The following is an 18,960-nucleotide window of genomic DNA, read 5'->3' on the forward strand; positions in this document are numbered from 1 at the left end:
TTTTGTTATGTATAACAAGAGCCTGAACCTTATAAGGGTATCTTAACACATTCACTCATGACTTTCGTTTTAGTTTCAAAACTTACAAATTTCAACACGTCATTTGATTACCTCTTTAATTATCTTATTAATGCATGCTTCATTTTTAGGAACATTTAGATTTTAAGAAAGGAAATGAAAATATTTGAGGCAGAGCTTTCCAATATCCCAAGGCATGAGAAATATCTTCAGACTGTCTGGATTGCTGTAGAGCACTCATACAACTTCTTGTGGATGATTAAGCCTCCTACATACCGGTAAAGGTATTCCAAAACAAACTGATCAGTAGATCAGACAACCCTACAAAGAAAACAGACGTTAACTGCAACGATTCCATTTTCTAAGTAATTGTTGTTTAATACCTGGCTCTTTCCAGACAGTAAAACTTGAGGCCAGAGTTAACCCCTAGTATTCATGCTTGTATCCTGGAACAGTTGTTTCTCAGATATTTCTTGAATGAATGAATAATTCAAATCAACTCTTGCCCTCAATATGACTATAAATAACGAAACACCTTGGAATAAATTAAAAGGTTTGGCGGTACGGTTCAAACTTGGGTCAGATTATTCAATAAATGCCAGAGTGTCTTGAACTACTTTGAAAGCACATTATCCTCCATGTTCTTAGCTTAACGTGTTTGAGATGGGGCCATAATTCATATATCTTGCTGCTGGCCAGCTTGAACCATCAGTGGTGCACGCATGACTGTCCCAGTTCTGCCACCATTGTACAACGTGTCCCATGGGACAGTCATGCATGTACTACCAGTGGTTCAAACCAGAGAAACTTGTTAAAAGAAGTGGGGCAGTGAATGACAGATTCTAGATTGGGCTTGAATCAGGGGCTGTGACTTTCTTTCTACCATCACTTACTCCATTTTGGCCTCCAGCTGCTGAACCAGTTGTTTGTCCATGAGGCAACAGAACAGGGGAAGCAGGTTGCTAGGGAAGGCTAGGGGTTCTGCCAGAGAGGCTGTAGGCATTCGAGCTATCTCCCGGGCAACCAGAACTACCATGTCTGTCCTAGAGGACAGAGAAGAAACACAGTCAGAGCCTTTGTATTTATGCAAGAAACAGACTTGGACCCAGTCTCAGTACTATCTCTCCACCACTATTATCACAAGCACCAAACCCCAGGTAGCAAAAGATAACAACTGCACATTTGGTATGTGCCAGACAATGCTTAAACTTTGTATATCTTCTTTTCTACTTAATCTGAATAACTCTCAGGAATCAGTATCATCACTAAAGAAACAGTAAGAAGTTGTATTGTTGCCAATTGACAGATCTAGAACTCAAATCTAGGTCTGTGACTCTAAAACTTATCCCCTTAATTACTGTTAATTACTGTTACTTCCCATGGAAGATCAACACTCTAGGGCACTATAAGAAAACAAAAACAAAACCAGCCACAACCCTGCTATTTCTTTCTGGGCCTAACCATCTCCCTAATAATGGAAATGCCACTTATTAAATCTCTCACCTGGCTCACAACCCAGGGGTACTGAAATACTATTGACAGAGCCTTTATGATCTTACCAAGCTGTGCGGTCCCTGTTGGGTTCCTTTAGGGAAGAATCCAGGGACACCAGCTGCTCCCCGTGACTCAGCAGGGCATAGAGCAAAGATATTCCAAACTGCAAGTGATATACACAGTCCAGGACAAAATGAGCTCACTTTAGGCATTTAGGGCTTTTTTAGTTCTGGTATCTTCCCAATTAAAGGGCAGATTAACATACATAGATGGAGACCAATAACCATAGGAGCTGTCAGGTTTTACACTGACCAGCCAAAGAACTTTGACTTTCCCAAAGGAATCACTGCTCTGAAGCTTCCACAGACCTCTCTTTGAGAGCTAATTAAATGTACCCTCCTGCACTACAACCCAGAATCAGGGAATAGATCAGGTATGGGTCCAAAAATTAGATGTAGGTAGTTTGTGGATCCCACAGAAAAGAAGCACTATAAGCAAAAATTTTCAGTGTGGGGTACACAAGACAATATACCAGAATGTTGAAAGACTATCAGAACTTTTACATCTAGAGTCACATCATTTTAAACTTTCTTGTATTTGTTATATACCTATTGTTACAGTGTTATATATGATTTATAAACACATGTATGGTATGGTTCAGAATTTCTTACTTAAAAGGCACACAAGTAAAAAAATTGGTGACTTCTGCTCTAGAGGCTCACACCAGCAGCAACATTAGAGAACTTGTTAGAAAAGCAGATAGATCTGGGAGTGATGGTGAACCCCTGTAATCCCAGTACCCTTGAGGGCTGAGGCAAAGAGATCATAATTTTGAGTTCAGCCTGGGCAACTTAGTGAGACCCTGTTTCAAAATAAAAGACCTGGAGGGGCCGGGATTTAGCTCAGTGGTTCTGCCACCTGCCTCAAAAGTGCAAGGTCCCGAGTTTGATCCCTGATACAAAAAAAAAAAAAATAGAGACAAAATAAAAGAGCTGGAGGTGTAGCTCAGTGTAAAGGCCCCAGTTTCAAACCCCAGTACCACAAGGGGCGGAGGGGGCACTCCTTCTGATTGACTCTATGGGTATGGGCCCAAGGAAATGGTGTCTAGTAAGCTCTCCAGGTGATCTTATGCTCACAAGAAGTTTAGAAGCACCACAGAAGATAAGATTTATGGAGAGAGGAGAACATTCTCTTACTTATTCCCCACTAGTGACTCAGAAGCCATCTATAGAAAAAGAAAAGCCTCCCAGATGTGTTACCTGGTTCTGAAGTACCACAGTGACCTGGTTCTCTGAGGAGCCAGGTGGTAGCAACAGTAGCCCCTGAAGTCCTTGGAGGAGTTTATGGAAGGTCAAATGACTGATGTATTTTCCCAGAGGCTTGAATAACATATGTAGGGCCTGAAAAAGATCAGTAAGCTTTTCTCCCAAAGTTCACTGTAACTTCACTTCCTCCTGCCTTGCAGACAGCCCCTTCCACTTCTGGGAACTGCTTTTGACTTTTTCCTAGTTAGATTACTTCCTGGGTCTTTCCACTAATTACTCTCCTTCTCTAATTCTGAGTCCTGCAGTATTCACCCATTCTATGAAGCCTTCCTTAAGGCCTCAACACTTATAGGGGGAGAAAGGGTAGGCTTGTTTTCTTTCAAACATTCACAGCAGAAATCTGTGCAGCCATTCACCTATTTTCTTTTGCTCATCACACTGGATGATTTACTTTTTGTGTAGTAGTTTGTTCTGTAACTAACTTCCTCCCTTGAGAGGTGGGGCTAGCCCCACTCACTGTCAAGCAGGCACCTTGCTGACAATTCCAGGGGGTAGAGAATGGAGGGGACACAAGACCCCTAAGCCATTCAGAAGACCATCTTTTTCTACACTGAATTCATGGTACCTGGTCAGTCACATCCCTCCGGATCAGGAGGGGCAGATGCTGGGTAATAACCAGAAGAAGGCTAACAGCCTGATCAGGTAGCAGAAAGGGCAGCAGCCGGGCCACCAAGGTTTTCCCCTTCCTCACAGAGAGCACCTGCAGGAAGCTATCTGCTATCTCCCTGTAGAGGGAGAGAAGAGAGCACTTCAGAGTTTAGAACACAAAAGAGGGCCATAAACCAGGTATGGTAGTGCTGTCTGGTAATCCCAGCACTCTGGGAGCCTGAGGTAGGAGGATCACAAGTTTGAGCCCAGCCTGGGCAACCTAGTGAGATGGTTTCAAAATAAAAAATACAAAGGGTTGGAATGTAGCTCAGTGGTAGAACACTCCTGGGTTTGATCCCCAGCACAGGGAGAGGAAGGCAGGGAAGGAAGGAGGGAGGGAGGGAGGGAGGGAGCGAGGGAAGAGAGAGCACGAGAGTGCTATATGCTAGGAAGGAGGGATAGCAGCAAGACCAATGATTTTGCTGATCCTTCCTCCCTGGGACTCTCCCATACTCACTCTAGGTTGTTCTGCTCCTGGGCCTTTAAGGCTTGGAAGAGCTTCTCAACCTGGTTGTCCTGCTGCCCAAAGGGGCAGGGCTGTGGAAGCCCATCCTTCTGGCCCTCCTCTATCTCTAGTAACGGAAGGAACATCTGGAAATTTGAGAGTGGAAAAAGAAGAGGCAACTTTGAGCACTCTCCTGTTCTCAAAGACTAAGTCAGGAACTCCTCCCCAAGGAATCAGTATCTCACCCTCTCAATCTTGCATAATACCCGAAGCTTCTGACTGCTTGCCGCTGCTGGATCCTAGGAGAAGAGAGTCTATAGAGCCCAGCGTGGTGGAGCTCATCAGTAATCTTAGCACTTGGGAGGCTGAGGCAGGAGGATGACCACAAGTTTCAGGCCAGCCTGGGCTACATAATGAGTTCAAGGCCAGGCTGAGCTACGTAATGAGACCCTGTCTCAGAGAACTGGAGGAAAAAAAAGTGTCTCTGGCCATCAGCCACAATGCCACACAGCAGCCCAGGGTTCATATTAGCTAAACATTGAGCTGGAAAGACTAGACACAGTCTGGTTTTGCTGCTTCCTCACTCTTAGATTGCAATCTGAACCCAAACATGAAGGTGTTCTAGACCTTTCTTTGAAATGGGAGAAGAAAAAAAAAGGTTCAGGGAAAGTAATGTTCCCACCTGCTCTTGAGTTCCATGAGATACAGCATCAATAGCTCGGCGAGGACTAAAACATGTTGATACAGCTACCTGGCCCAGGGAACCTTCAATACGAACCACTGTATGAAAGGAATTAGGAGACACATTCCTCTCCCCTTTCCACCCACCATTCACCCAGATGTCTATCCCAGGTCAGTAGATCAGCCTAGTCCTACCTGATTCATAAGCCTCTGCCTTCTGAACATAAGGTGTCACCAACTTAGGAGACTGAACCCTGTTCCTTTGTCCATGTTTTTCTTCGTCTGCCTTCTTCTCTAGCTTCTCATAATATTTCTGAGAATAGAAGGGGAAAAAAAATCTATGCTCATCTTCTGAATTTAGAATTAAGATTCTTAAGTATGATCTCTTAATTCATCCTCTCCTACAACAATCATTCTGGAAATGACTCTGGTACCTCAGCCTTCCTCGAAGCTGTTCTAAAGGGTTAAGCTCTGTGTCAGCTGTTTTGGGATTCTCATAATAATACTAGACAAGCTAGGCAACAGGGTAGAGAACAAAGTGGAGAGCCAGGAAGGTCCCTTGCTCCAGCATCTGCAAGATTCTGGCATTCTTTGTTCCAAGCTCATATGTTACACAGCGTCTGTCCTCTTCCACATTGTAACCCGTGGTCCCTCTTGTGCTTTCCTAAAGCAGAGTTTATCTGATGACCTGAGGACCATAAACAGCTCAAAGTCCAGAATAAGCACTACAGATGCGTTTGTCAGTTGGCTTTTGGACCAGTTTTATAAATTTTTGGATTTTCTCAGTAGTTCTCACATCTTCTTAAAACAAGTTGAGGAATCCTAAATTAAAATAACTAAAAGAAAGCCACTGATTATGAATTAGGAAAAAAAAGAAAAGAAAAGAATTGAATAGGCTTTTTTATTTAGGAGCAATGCCAAAAAAGTGAGTACAAAATTTTTCACTTTCAATGATCTTGGCAGAAAGAGGAAGGTTTAAATTAGTGGAAAGCAAAGAAACTAATGTAAATGGGAAGGAGGTAAAGGTGAGAACACTGGTAGGAAGCTTAAGGATGTTTAGTAACTCATGGAAAAAGTACACAAAGACTTGCCCCATAAATAAAAGGGAGACAGGAAGCAGGGGAGAATGAGTTAAAATGTCTGCCAGCACTTGTTTAATTCAACAAATTGAATCTCACAATTTAAGAGCCTCCTTATTTTTAATTTTGCTTTTTTGAGACAGGGTCTTACTTTGTTGCTCAGGCTGGCTTTAAATTCATGATAATCCTGCCTCAGCTCCCAAATGCAGGGATTATAGACACGTACCACCATACCTGGCAAGATCTCTGTGTTTTAAACCTAAAAAAATAGAGGAATGTTTGCAACAAGATATTTCTAATACTCGTGAAAGTGTGCAAACTTGGGAAAGTTTGTATTTCCAAGGTGAATAGGGAAATTTCTCGGCATAGTATGGAGACAAAGCCCAAGTGTTCGGGAAATCATAAATAATCCCATTTGGCTGAAGTGTAGACTAGAAAGGAAAGAACTTGGGATGTTAACTCTAGCAATGGCCCTTGTCCTGTAGTGATTGTCTCTCCCACCTGAATAGATAGGAGCTTTATAAGTTGAAGAGAGGATCAGAGAAGGCCCCCAAAGCTCCTTTGGCCCCCAATTCAAAGCTGCCACAAAAACCTGGGGACTTACCTGATAGTAATAATCTTCCAGATGGGGGTTCTTGCTCTGCAGCTGAGCCATCAGCACTTTTGTCACCCAATCCTTCTCTTTTCGGGTCATGAGGTTAGCATAAGGGTCTGGCTGCTGAAACCAAGTCTTCTTGGCTGAGGAACTTCAAGCCAAGAGGAACATCCCTTTAGGCCTAATGACCCACACTGAAATTCCCAAGGAGGGGTGGGCAGGCAGTAGAGTCCTCTGGCCATGATGGGAAAGAGTGCAGTGTTGGACAGCAGCCTCAGATAGTGCCACCTGTGCAGGGGACTGGGGCAGATGTCTGGCCAGTAGAGAATACCCGGCCTGCAGAAGGCTCCCCTGGAGCTTGCTCTTCATTATGGCTTTACCTTGGTGTTTGACTCTGTTGCTGCTGCAGGATCCTTTGGTGCTGAGGGTGGAGCTGGGTCAGATGACTGAAAAATAATCTTGAGCTGGGAGGAAGGAAGCTCTGCTCCCCTGGCCCTCCAGGTAAATTCCAATGGACATCCAAGGGCTTCCTATTTGTTTATACCCCCCCCCACATCAACCAATAGGAAAAGGCACAATTCTAACTCCCCACCCTCAAGATGTATTTTCCTGCAATTTGGCTGTAGAAAATCTTGCAACAGTTGGAAAACTGCCTTGTCAGTTTTGTCACCTGACAATTTGAAGTGGACTTCAAATTTTTAATCTCCCTGTGGCTTCATTACTTCATCTGTGAGGGACAAGAGATTATACTATACTTCAAATTTCTGTATTAGGTGTCTGTAAGTGTTTTTCTGTGGCAACTGTTAGTGGCCCTCACCCTTTTCAGCCACCATCTCCTGAGGCCCCTAGAAAGAACTAAGCTTGTCACTGTAATTACTGGCACAATGAACCAGTACCTGAGCCTAGAAGGCCATGAGGGCAGTGAATTGCAGAAGAGAGATGAGTCTAGCAGGGGCTGTTGAGGTCCAAAATGCCGAGCTGGAGAGCTGGTGTTGGGAAATGCAGGCTGGAAAGAAATTGGTGACAGGTAGTGCAGGGACTGAGAGGAGTTCAAAGGTGGTGAGGGGAGCATCTGCCAAGGGAACCTGCTCAGGTTGTTTCTGTCCTGCCTTTATACTTTCACCTGCCTTTTCCCTTAAAAACAAAAACTTCCTCCCAAATTTTGCTGTGTTGGAGATCCTTCCAGCTAGCTGTGAGGGCGTCAGACAGTGATTCCTGGCTTTTTCACCAGACTTGTCACCTCTAGACGTCAGGTCATAGGTCCCTGACAATGTGTGTGGGGGGGTGCTTTTCAACACCTCTAGTTCTTGTCTCTATAACTAAGTCTTCCCTCAGGCTCTGGGTCTTTAGCCATCAAGGCAGCACTCTCTTTCCTCAGTCATCCAAAGACCTCATTGGAGCAGTTCTAATTCTTCCTGCAGGATTTCCTGAATCCTGGCCTCCATGTTCCCATTGTGCAATTCATTGAGGGAAGGTGTTCTATCTAGCCCTAAGTTTAATACTGCTCATCTGCTGAGATCTTTCATAGGATAGGAATGGGCTCTAATCTTTCCACATGAATGTTCATCTGCACCCATGGCTGGGCACACAATCTGCTATTTACCAACCTCTTCTACATGATGGGGCAGCTCCCATACCCACTCCTCATTTGGGGTGCTTTTCTCACAATAAGACAGCAGAAAGCAGGAAGCAGAGAGGAGGACAGAGTGAACATGATTGATGGAAACTCAGCATGCTCATGGATGGAGTCCTCTTCACCACCCAGTCACCTCCTCACAGGAGGAGGACTGGAGCAGACTCACCTGCCACAGAAAGTGCAAGGAGGCAGGTGACATCCCCAGCACACCAGGGCTCTTGATTCCAAGAGAGCTGAATAGACCTCTCTGGAACAAGGAGGAGAACCCAGGCTCCAATGGGCCCCTGTGGTATCGTCCACATTCACTCACATCCATAGGGAGGGATGTTGGAGGGGATGCAGAGCCAGTCATTTCAATACCTGGGACAATGGCAACCTGGCCTTCATATTCAAAAGACACCTGGGCTAGGGTCCCTCTTTCCCCCAAGAAGCAAGATGAGTGTCTCAGGAAGAGGTTGAAGGAAAGTCTGAGTCACCTCATTGCTACATGGTAGTCCTTGTCTCTCTCCACTGGTTATGGACACTAAGGGAACAAATACCAGGATGGACTGCTGAAACACAGGGACTCAGGTAACTGCCTTTAGGGGGCTGTGCACAGCCAGGACAAGGCCTTGTTTTTGAGACAAATCAGCATCAGAAACTGTAGTGGCACCAGGCAGGAAGAGGGACAGAGAGAGAGTCTCTAACTCAGTCTCAAGCCTGAAACAGAAAATGTTAAATTTAGAACCTTAGAAAGTGGTAGAGAAGAGGAGAAGTATGTTGTGTCAGTCTGAGCTGTGGACAGTTGTGGTCAACCCTTTCCCTAACTCCTGCCAGGGCACCTGCATGTAATGAGTGGCATCGAGTGCAGCTGGATCCCCAAGATCATTCTCTTCTTCATCAGGGTCTGTGACCAAATATGGATCTAAATCCTCCTCCTCTGCCACTTTGTTTTTCTCTTCTGCCTTAGGAATCATGGGGCCACACAGCCTGCCTGGCCTTTGGTGTAAATGTGGGCCTGTGGAGGAAGAAATAGGTTCAGTATGAGGAGTCTGGGCTAGACTGGCTGCTACTCTAACATTTCTGTTTGTTAGTCATTTCTAGAACCACCTTTGGCCCACATCTCTGTTCTAAGGGTTCTCAGCCTCCCTACCTCACTGTACCCCAAACCGTCCCCCACTAATGTAAATCGAACCTAACAGGTGCCAAGGTTTACTGGCCGCGCTGCCTCCTTGATGACCTCATTAAGTCCCTCACAGGCTTCTTCTCCAGCTGCTTCTCCTACCAAACAGCCCCTTCTGCTGCCTCTTTAACTGAACAAGTGCCAGCTGCTCTGACTCAGTTTAACCCTGCGTCCCGGGTAATTTACATGTATCTATTCATTGAACAGTTATGCCAGCCTGTCAAGGCTGTTGTAATTTTACTACATAGGCAAGGAAAATAAAGTCTATGAATGTGATTTCAAGTCACCCCATGTGATGTAGCTAACAAGTTGAAGAATTTGGAATCACTTCCACTAATTCTGGTGCCCAAGCTTATGCTGAAGCAGACTAGCAGGCCTCCATATCCCAGCTTTTTGGCCAACTTGGTTATACCTTCGAGACATTTCATCTTGGTAGGCTGGCAGTCTTCCTCTAAGGCTGTGTCCTCCACTGAGAAAGCATTGTCAGCCTCTGGAAGGTAAAGCTGGGGCAGGGAAGAGACTTAAGAAGACTTAAGAGACTTAAACAGCCACCCTTAGCCTCCTCTAGGGAGCTGCTCTGCAATGAGACAGAATTAAAGGACAGGGATAGGAGTTGGAAGAGAAGCACTTCTCACACGAACACCACCAGCCACCATCTGTGCACAATGAGACCTTGTTGCTGACACCCACCGCTTGACTGTTGCTGTTCTTCCTGCTTAGGGTAGCCATGGCAGTCAGGGCCTATTTGCTGCTCTCAGCTTTAAAGAGGCCCCAACTCCTCCCTGCCCTCACCTGTTAAAGGGCCAGCATCCCTCCAACCACTGTTCTCCACATTGTTCACTGGAAAATTGTGAGATTGCATTCCATTTAATCTCTAGGTTTTGCTTCAAGAAAGCTGTATGTGCATCCTGCTGAGATTGCTTAATAAGCAAATTCCTGTACATTCAGGAAAGTGTACTTCAGGTTCCCTCAAGTCCACCTGGTACTTCTGGCCCTTCAATGGGCCACATGAGCTTAATCTGCTACCCAGCTCACTGATGAAGGACTCTTATGAATTTAGAATCTAGATCTTCAAGGTAAAGACACTTTTTCTTGAGGTAACATAATTTTATCTCTTCTTGAGTGCTCTAATGGAAAACTGGTCCAGAACCTCAGGAGAAAAACAAATTATCACCAACAAAACAAGTATGTTACTACTGCTTGTACATGCATCTGAGTTTCATCTAAACAGTGATCCCAGGTTCTGTGCCCACATCCTGTCTTCAGCTGACATACATACGACTTTGTAGAATTTCTGAATAAAAGGTAAGCTAATTCCTCTATATCAGAAATTAAGTTAGGTTACTGTCATGGTTATAAAACCATGATTTTTGGTGTTTCCAAAGGAAAATATTTATTTTAGAAGTTCTGCTGTGGGCCAGAACTATATATGTAGGAGAAAAAAATTTAAGTAGCTTCATAGTGAAAAATATTTCAAATATCTGAATTGGGTTTAGGCCTTTTGGTAAATTTATTCATTTGTTTATTCCAAGAACCTCCAAATAATTTACTTTGGCATTACAGAGAAAAGGGCCAAATGTGAATTCCAGTGTTCCAGAAGTGATTCATTTAGGTTTTTTGAGAGACTAGGTCTTAGGGAGAAATAATTCCTGCATGCAGATTTTCATTCTGAAGAGTCTTCCTGTTGGTACTAGTACCAAAGCACATAGACTAGGGCCTGGTGATACAGCCCTATAATCACAGCACTCTGGGAGCTGAGGCAGGAAGATTGCAAACTTGAGCCCAGCTTGGGCAGCTTAGCAAGACCTTGTCTCAAAATAAAACATTTTTAAAAGGGGTGGGATGTAGCTCAGTGCAAAGGCCCTGGGTTCAATCCTCAGTACCAAGGAAACAAAAAGTATTTTTGCAGGTAATATGCTGTTCATTGTGCCAGAAGCAAAATGAAGCTACAAAGGAAGAGTGGTTTTAATTGTAAGGTGATTTCAGATGTTTTATTGAATTTTCTAATGTAATATTATAATTATTTAAATGGGAAAAACAAACTTGACTCAGGCTTCAGCTCCCTCAGGAAGCCTTCTCAGATACCCTCCTCCCTTATGGGCTGGATTGAGTGATTAGTTACCCTTTTTAGATGAGCTCACCAGTCCTTATACCTTTTTCTCATTGTGCCCACCAAGTTCTGGTAATTTGGGATCCTCTCTCTCTCTCTCTCTCTCTCTCTCTCTTTCTCTGTTATTGGTGATTGAGTTTAAGGCTCCACACGTGCTAGGCAAGTGCCTACCACTGACCAACATTCCTGGTCCTGTAGGTCTGCTTCTATATTTGTCATCCTATGGAAGAGCAAGAGTGTGTCTTCTGTGTGCCCCCAGAATCTACCCCAGTATCTACAAGAACTGAAATGAAGACAAGTGGTACTAGTCTGTAATCCCAGCACTCGGCAGGCCAAGGCAAGAGGATCACTTCAAGTTTGAGTTTGAGGCCAGTCTGGGCTACATAGTGAGTTTAAGGCCAACATGAACTACATATCAAGACCCTGTCTAAAAACAAACAAACAAACAAACCAGAAAAAGAAAAATAGTGGTGCTTCCTTTCAAAAACTTCACCCAGGGTTTGTTGCTAGTATGAAAGTTGTTAAAATCAAAATGGAGTCACTTGTGTCACACTCTAATGAATATAAAATGAAGCCTAGGAGGTTACAAAAGAAAGAACTTCATACTTGATAACAAGAACTGTTGAAGCTAGAGCCACAACCTTGCACAAAGGACACTATAACCTTACACAGAAAATACTTCTCCAAGGAAAGCTATCCAAAAATTGTCTGGAGATCCAAAACACTAAAAATTCATCCCATTCATTCCATCTATTCCACTTCTAGATATCTTCCCAAAAGAGTTAAAGACATCATCACAGTGACGTGTATCTCCCCATGTTAGTAGTACAGCTCACAACAGCTAAATCTTGGAAGTGGCCTATATGTCCATCAACAGATAATTGGATAAAGAAAATGTGGTATTTATACACAATGAAGTACTACTCTGCTATCAATAAAGATAAATTTGAGTCATTTGTAGGAAAATGGATGTACCTGGGATCACAATGTTATGTGAAATAAATCAGACAAAGATCTTTCTTTCTTTTTGTTTTTTTGTTTGTTTGTTTGTTTTTTGTTTTTTGAGACACGTTCTGGCTAAGTAGTTCAGGCTGCCCTTGAATTCACTATGCAGTCTAGGCTAGCCTTGAACTCATGGTGATCCTCCTGCCTCAGCCTGCCAAGTGCTGGGATTACAGGTGTGCACCACCATGTCCAGCTCACAAGTTTCAATGTCATGTGGTTTCTCTTATATGAGACACCCAAGGCATAAATAAAGGCAGGAGAACAAGATGGCAGAAACCACCAAAAGCAGACCACTGAGCTCTGTGTTGGATGTATGTGGAAGGGCAGGGGTGTGTGTCAAGAGGTTGTATAAAAACAGTAGTTTTAGTTAGCTTATGAATAAGGCAGCTAGCTAGGGAAAAGGCTGAGGTGGAGTTGGATGGAGTTGGATCAGCCATACTGATAAGAATTAAAATAAAAATAGACTGTGAACTAAGATATTGGATGAAGATTGAACTTCCTCAAGCAACATGGAATGCAACCCCTCCCTACCAGAGGGAGTTGCAGCCACTCTGTACTAAGCTCTTGAGTTTCTAAGAATTAAAAAATGCAACATAACCGTTTCTTTCTCTAAAATCCCAATTTCCTTTAAACTCTACATGCTGAGTAACTGAGTTAGCCAGGTTCTAATAGGTCATTTTAAACTAACAGAACCACCTGTGATAGGCAGCAACTAAACAATTAAGTGATTCCCCTACTCCACTTATCCATAAAAAGTTCTGGACCGAGGAGGAGTCATGTGGAAAGTCCAATTTTCAGATTCCCCTCCTGGAGAAACCAGGAGCCTTTTCTCTTCTCCTTATTTTCAATAAAAACTTTCCTAACTTCCTCTTTTTGGTTCCCTTCTTCATTCCTCAATGCTGTGTGACTATGAGCTTGATTTGCTCAGAATTAACTGTTTCAGCTGTTCTATATGCCAGCACTTTCAGACTCAGTCCCCTTTAAAGGGGACAACTGACTTGGCCTCTCAACTTGGAGGGTGAGACTGTCCTTACTGGCTTGAGCTTAAACTTCTCAGGGGCCTATGTCTAGCCCACTCCCACTTGCACCTGTCTCTTGTGGCGGTCTCCTACCCAGTCACTGTGTTAGCATGACCCCAGAAACTCTGAAGTGTAGTTGTTCTGTTCTGTAGCTCAGTCTTAAACAGTTAACCTTCCCAAATGGCTCCTGACTAAACCCTCTCAAATATAGTGGGTGCTGCACTGGATTTCTTCTCCAATCCTAGCCTGCCATGTGCAGTGAGTCACATTTGGAGAAAAACCCTATTCTATTTTTGTAGATTACTACAACAGTGGGCTTTTCTTAGGGCTAGTGCTGCTGGCCTAGTCTGTTTTTTCTCCTTGGAGTTGCCAACCCTCCCTGAACTTACCTTGTGTTAGTGGAGACAGGTCCCCCTCCCTGGGAGCCAAGTTTAGCTTTCTAAACTGCTTCATTCTTTTGTTTGCACTGTGCTCCATTTTTCCAGTTTCTCTGTGGCTTCTAATTTTCCTGTCAGTTCTCTCCCAATTGCTGGAGATCTACAGTGTGCCCTACGAAGTGAAGGTTCAGAGTTTGAGGCCACACTTGTTCACAGATTTTTTTTCCTTAGAACCTAATAAATGTTTGAGGAAATCCCAAATATCCTCCATAATTGTTTTTTGGCAGGAGGTTTGCAAGTAGCCAATCTGAGATCATTATTCAATTCTTGCTGCTGATAGGCTACTGCCCTGTAATTGATCTCCAGCAGATGCACAAGACTTCCAGCATCATAACAGGGTGCTGTACCATGTGCAGCTATCTTTCTCGAGTGTTCTCAGTTTTGTTCTTCTTAAAGCCCTAAGATTCCTGAGATACTGCCAGAATACCCTGCACTGTCTAAGGCTTTATTAATACAGTATTTTATTAAATTAAATTATATAGGCTGGAGGGCCGGGGATGTAGCTTAGTGGTTCCACTGCCTGCCTCTCAAGTGTAAGGTCTGAGTTCAATCCCCAGCACCAAATACAAAACAAAACAAATTATATAGGCTGGGAATATAGCTCAGTGTCACAGCACCTGCCTGGCAAGTGCAAGGTCCTGAGTTTGATTCCTGGTACAAACAAACATACAAACATAACATAACTGTGGGAGACATCACATATTTAGGGTTTAAACTGTAAAAATAGGCATTTGTAGTTATTTTTCTGAGCATATCTGAAATTCATGGTGTTTCACAATTTGTGAGTGTTCTAGGACCCCTACAAACTTTGGGAGTCCACTGTACTTATTTCCTTTTTCATCAAGTTGTTTTCTCAGCACTTGATTTCAAGTACTGAGAGGCTGTATTTTGCTGTCAGTCTTTACTCTGTCATTTTTAATCTCTTTGTAATTTCCTCTGTTTTTTTAACACAGCAGCTGATTCTAATAGCTAACATATTCTTTTAAAAAATTTTAGTTCATGTTTGCATTACATAATATTTATATTCCTTGTGTTGAATTGGTACATGTATATAACATATCTTAATTCCTTTTTTGTAATCCCCTTTCCCTCCTCTCCATCTCCCTCCATCTTTTGATCCATTTCCCATTTGAGAAAGATCTATCTCCCTACTTTGTATTGTTACCGGGTTTTGGGGTGCTGGAGTCTCCTTCTAGAGGTGGTTTCTAGGTTCTTTCTGTCCTGAGCAAAGAATTGGTCAAGACAAATGCAAATGATAGTAAGGTTTTATGTTTGACAAAGGTAGGAAAACAAACAGGCTCTCCAAAGCAAATTTTGGCCAAGTGAAAATAGGAAAAGAAGTACATCCTACTGCATGAGGGTAGACTATTGTGCAAGAGAACACTGGTAAAGAGCTCACTGTCAACTGTCTTTTTGTATCTTCCACTCCTTAGGCTGACATCAGGTCTAGGCCATCTAATCTAAAACTGCTGAAGTTCTCAAGAGAAGCCCACATGCAGGGCTTTGGGAACTGTTCTGCATATGTGTCCAGGATCTTACAGTTAACAGGTCATGTCTACTTTCCCAGCCAGCTCTTGCCACATCTTTACCTACTATCTCATTTTCATGGGTTATAATAAGAAAAAACTAGAACTATCCCCTATTCATATAATGAAATGCTATTGTTAGGGGGGTCTGGGATGTTGTACTGTTTTCAGGGATCCTTTCCAGATACTTTTTTTTTTTGTAACGGGGATCGAACTCGGGTCCTTGCGCTTGCCCAGCAGGCGGTGAAACCACTGAGCTAAATCCCTGGCCCTCCAGATACCTTTTGTCCTGAACAAAGAATTGGACAAGAAATGTGCAAAAGGTATTGAGGTTTTACATTTATGAAAGATAGGAAAAGGAGTATTCTCTACAGAGTGAGTGTGGACCAATTAAAGTAGGAAAAGAAATATACTGCAGAGTGCAGAGTGCAGAGTGGGCCAGTGAAAGAACTCACAGTGTCCATGAGGTTAATGGCTGCCATGTTTTGTATCCTCCATTCTGATGTCAGATTTGGGTTGTCCTATCAAAAACACACTTGATTTCATGCCAGAAGAATTGAAGATAGCATTCTCTGATTGGTCCAGATGCATGGGCACATGTGTCCTGGATCTCTGTAATTGACAGGTCATACCCACTTGCCCCATCAGCTGGCCATACCCTAATCATTGCATAGATCTCTATTCTTACAGAAATACAGTGTCATTGTTATATGGTTAAATTAAAAAGTGGTATAAAGAAACATATACAGAATGATTTTCTCTTTCTCTTTCTCTCTCTCTCTATATAAAGAGTTCACAAAAAATGTACACACACTTCAGGAAAAGAAAAATAGTATGATATTTTTTCAACAGATGGTGTTTCCCTCATATATGGGACCCAAGAGGATGTCATATATCACAGAAAACCTGCCGCACTGCTGGCCCTTAGAGAAGAAATGGAGAATTCATGTGCAGCAACCTCAATGACCAAGGTTACCCAAGCAGCAGTTCGCCATGCTAATAAATGCCTGGAAGCTCATGGCCACCACTCTGAGCACCTCTTGTAATTGTAGAGGCCAAACATAACTTGTATTAATCTCATGATGTTTCAATAAATTTAGTATAAATTTAAAATATTTATACAAATTTTTCTTTTCCTGAAGTATGTATAGATTTTTTTGGCAGACTATTATATATATTAATTCTGGGTCTAATGTACCATTGTGCTAGCAATGTTTATCTTAGTAGGTAGACTAACAGGTGATCTTAATTTTTTAATTCTTAGCTACAGTGTCTGAACTTTTCCTTATGGCCATGAATTCTATAATTTGAGAAAAAGAAAGCTATGTGGAAGAGCATTTAAAAATATTCAACAAAAAATACCAAAAGGTGCTGGGGGTATAGCTTGGTGGTAGAGTGCTTGCCTAGCATGTGCAAGGAAGGCCCTGGGTTTGATCCACTGCACTGCAATAAAATAAAACAAATAAACAACAAGAACAAATCCAAAGGACAAATAACTAGAAAAAAACAAAAAAGAAACTCCAGGGCTGAGGATGTAGCTCAGTGGCACTGCACCTGCCTGGCAAGTGCAAGGTCCTGAGTTTGATCCCTGTTACTAGGGAAAAAAGACCTGCAGTTTTGATGACACTGCATCACAGTCTAAAGGATAAAATTCATATTCTTTTCCTTGGTACCAAAGTCTTCTGTGTGCTCCTCCTTAATACCTCCAGGTAAAGTTAGTTGCTATCCTGGTGTCATGATCTATTTACAAGTCTATAAACTAAAGTTCACATGCTCCTCAGGGAGGGAACTACCCAGTGCCAGCCTAGCACCTGGCAGCTAACAGGCACTCGGTAAAGAACTGTTGAATGATTTATTGCTGTAAGCCATGAAATCAAAAGGACGGGTTGGGGTCAGATTGTAGAAGCACTTATCCATGGGATGGATCCAGCAGATATATTCCAGGCTCTTGTGTATGATAAACAAAGAATTGCAAAGCTTACATCTACTGGTAAAAGAAAAGCAGATACAGTTGTTTAAGAACATGGGAAAATGTGCTCAGGGGAGGTCTGTCCAACAAAAATGCACCATGAAAAGAAAAGTGGTGCTGGGATGACAGGAAAGTACAAAGAACTGCACGTACAGATATATCTGGCTTTTGGATTTTAAAAGATGTGGGCTCCAGCCCAGGTACTTCTCACTGGGTCTTTAGCTAAGAGTGACATGAATGATTGACAAGGGCTGAGTAATCTCAGGATTTCAAGAAGCATGTGTGTCCCAGAATTCACTCTGATTTAAATATATGTGTGAGATATAGTCCATATTGATGAACCTTTAATAAGTTTTGAGTTATTACTGAAGTTCGGGCAAGGAGATCTTACATGTATGTGCTCTGGCCTAGAACTTCAGAGATTTTTCTGGGTCCTTGTTAAATTACTTTCTACCTCTCTTAGAACAATGGAAGGAAGACTGGGCCTGGGTGTTGCTGAAACCCCAGTGGGTGGAGGAGAGTGGTTTTCCCAGCCCCCATGGTGCTATCTGCACTATTCTCCCCTGAAAGACCTGCTCCTTGAAAATCTTGGACAGTTGCAGAAGGAGGAAGGTTGGTTTTCCATGGCTACTTCCTGCTGAATATGGGTGCTGGCCCTACCTATGTGGAGACCAAGGGACTCTTTGTCTGATCCAAAGGGTCAAGGGAGCCATGTCTCTCCTCTGAGGATCTTTGATGAGCTGTAGATGTGTAGGCAGGTTTTGATCCTGGGCTTGGGCCAGCACCAGTAGTTTAACGGTTGTCCAACAAGAAGAAACAAAGTTGACTAAGAGATTACGTATGTAGTAGTAAGGTTATGAGAAGCATTAATAAAGGCTACGTCCAGGACAGTAACTAAGATGTCCAATGTTAGGTATTTGGCCAAGACATCCATGACTCAGACAATTTCTTTTTTTTTTTGGTACCAGGGATCAAACTCAGGTCCTTGTGCTTGTGAGGCAAGCAGCAGAAACACTGAGCTAAATCCCCAGCCCTCAGATAGTTTCTTACAGATCTTAGAAGTGCAATCAGCCAGTTTTTGTGCTGTATCTGTCACTATTTTGGACTGATTGATGTAGGAATCACATTTTCTTTTTAAAACAAACATAACTCTTCTGTCTCAGCAGTTAGAAGATCTAGTTCCCTATGATGCTCTATGGCTACCACGTTAGTGAATCTGTTTGATCTTGAAGGATGCCAATACTCTGAACATGTGCATCTAGGCAGTCTGTCAAGTTCTTAGGTAGCTCTTAATGATAGAAGAAAGATGTGATTAGCTTTAAGGTTTTGTATAAATACTTATTGTTCATTCTCTCTATTAGAGGCAGTTTTTTAATCATCCAGGAGGATCCCAAGAGAAACAGGAAAAAGTCAAAAGTGGTCATGTTATAGCTTGGGAAAAGGACCTCAAGTGTAGCAAACAGAAGAGTAGCAAGACTAGCCACACAATTTACTTAGTAGGCACAAAACATTTTACTTACCTGGTTCAACAAGTTAGTAGGTGCTTTTTTTTTCTGAAAAAAACTGGGGGTTATCCACTGGTTCACAAGTGTAGGAGGTTTGTGCCTCTCCTCCTCCTCGTCGTCCTCCTCCTCCTCGTCCTCCTCCTCCTCCTTCTCCTCCTTCTCCTCTTCCTTCTACTTCTTCTTCTTTTCATTCATTTTTTATTTATTGGAGTGTCAAGTGCTTGGGCTTTTCCCTGCAGAGGTAAGTTTAACTATCTATTCCTTCTACTTTAATGGGAGAAGGAGTGGTTAGAAGGGTTGTGTAAG

General features: G+C 42.8%; 2 protein-coding genes across 6 annotated transcripts in view; both read right to left on the reverse strand.

Moving 5' to 3' along the window:
* Window positions 1-265, reverse strand: part of Spg11 (SPG11 vesicle trafficking associated, spatacsin) — a 127,668-nt gene extending 127,403 nt beyond the window's left edge. The window contains exon 1 of the transcript XR_015449734.1: window positions 112-265. The gene's annotated coding sequence lies outside the window, so the exon portion shown is untranslated. The remainder of the gene's footprint in view (window positions 1-111) is intronic.
* Patl2 (PAT1 homolog 2) lies at window positions 159-13,551 on the reverse strand. 5 transcript variants are annotated; one of them, XM_021241663.2, is made up of 15 exons: window positions 9,774-9,849; window positions 9,496-9,586; window positions 8,743-8,918; window positions 7,182-7,291; window positions 6,666-6,815; window positions 6,295-6,436; window positions 4,807-4,924; window positions 4,613-4,710; window positions 4,176-4,229; window positions 3,943-4,076; window positions 3,403-3,562; window positions 2,772-2,912; window positions 1,578-1,675; window positions 912-1,061; window positions 159-339 (listed from the first exon to the last, which is right to left on the reverse strand). In XM_021241663.2, exons 1-15 carry the CDS (start codon window positions 9,810-9,812, stop codon window positions 330-332), a joined length of 1,671 nt encoding a protein of 556 aa, XP_021097322.2. In that variant the 5' UTR covers window positions 9,813-9,849; the 3' UTR covers window positions 159-329. The 5 variants fall into 5 exon arrangements, with proteins under 5 accessions (XP_021097322.2, XP_087063426.1, XP_021097328.2 ...); XM_087207301.1 differs by lacking the exon at window positions 159-339 and adding an exon at window positions 8,088-8,168 and having other exon boundaries at window positions 908-1,061; window positions 6,666-6,731; window positions 9,774-13,551; XM_087207300.1 differs by lacking the exon at window positions 4,176-4,229 and having other exon boundaries at window positions 9,774-9,850.
* Between the last annotated feature and the right edge of the window lie 5,409 nt (window positions 13,552-18,960).

Source organism: Heterocephalus glaber, unplaced genomic scaffold, assembly GCF_053883595.1.
Source record: "Heterocephalus glaber isolate CG9 unplaced genomic scaffold, H.glaber_assembly_v1.0 deba00000809, whole genome shotgun sequence".
Taxonomy (NCBI): domain Eukaryota; kingdom Metazoa; phylum Chordata; class Mammalia; order Rodentia; family Bathyergidae; genus Heterocephalus; species Heterocephalus glaber.

Excerpts from the sequence above, each read along its gene's own strand:
- Patl2 (XM_021241663.2), bottom strand. The coding sequence starts at position 9,812 with ATGGCTACCCTAAGCAGGAAGAACAGCAACAGTCAAGCG. Across the intron at positions 6,437-6,665 it reads CAACAGAGTCAAACACCAAG|TTCCTCAGCCAAGAAGACTT; the intron begins GTAAAGCCATAA and ends CTTGGCTTGAAG. Across the intron at positions 4,711-4,806 it reads GGCAGAGGCTTATGAATCAG|TGGTTCGTATTGAAGGTTCC; the intron begins GTAGGACTAGGC and ends CCTTTCATACAG.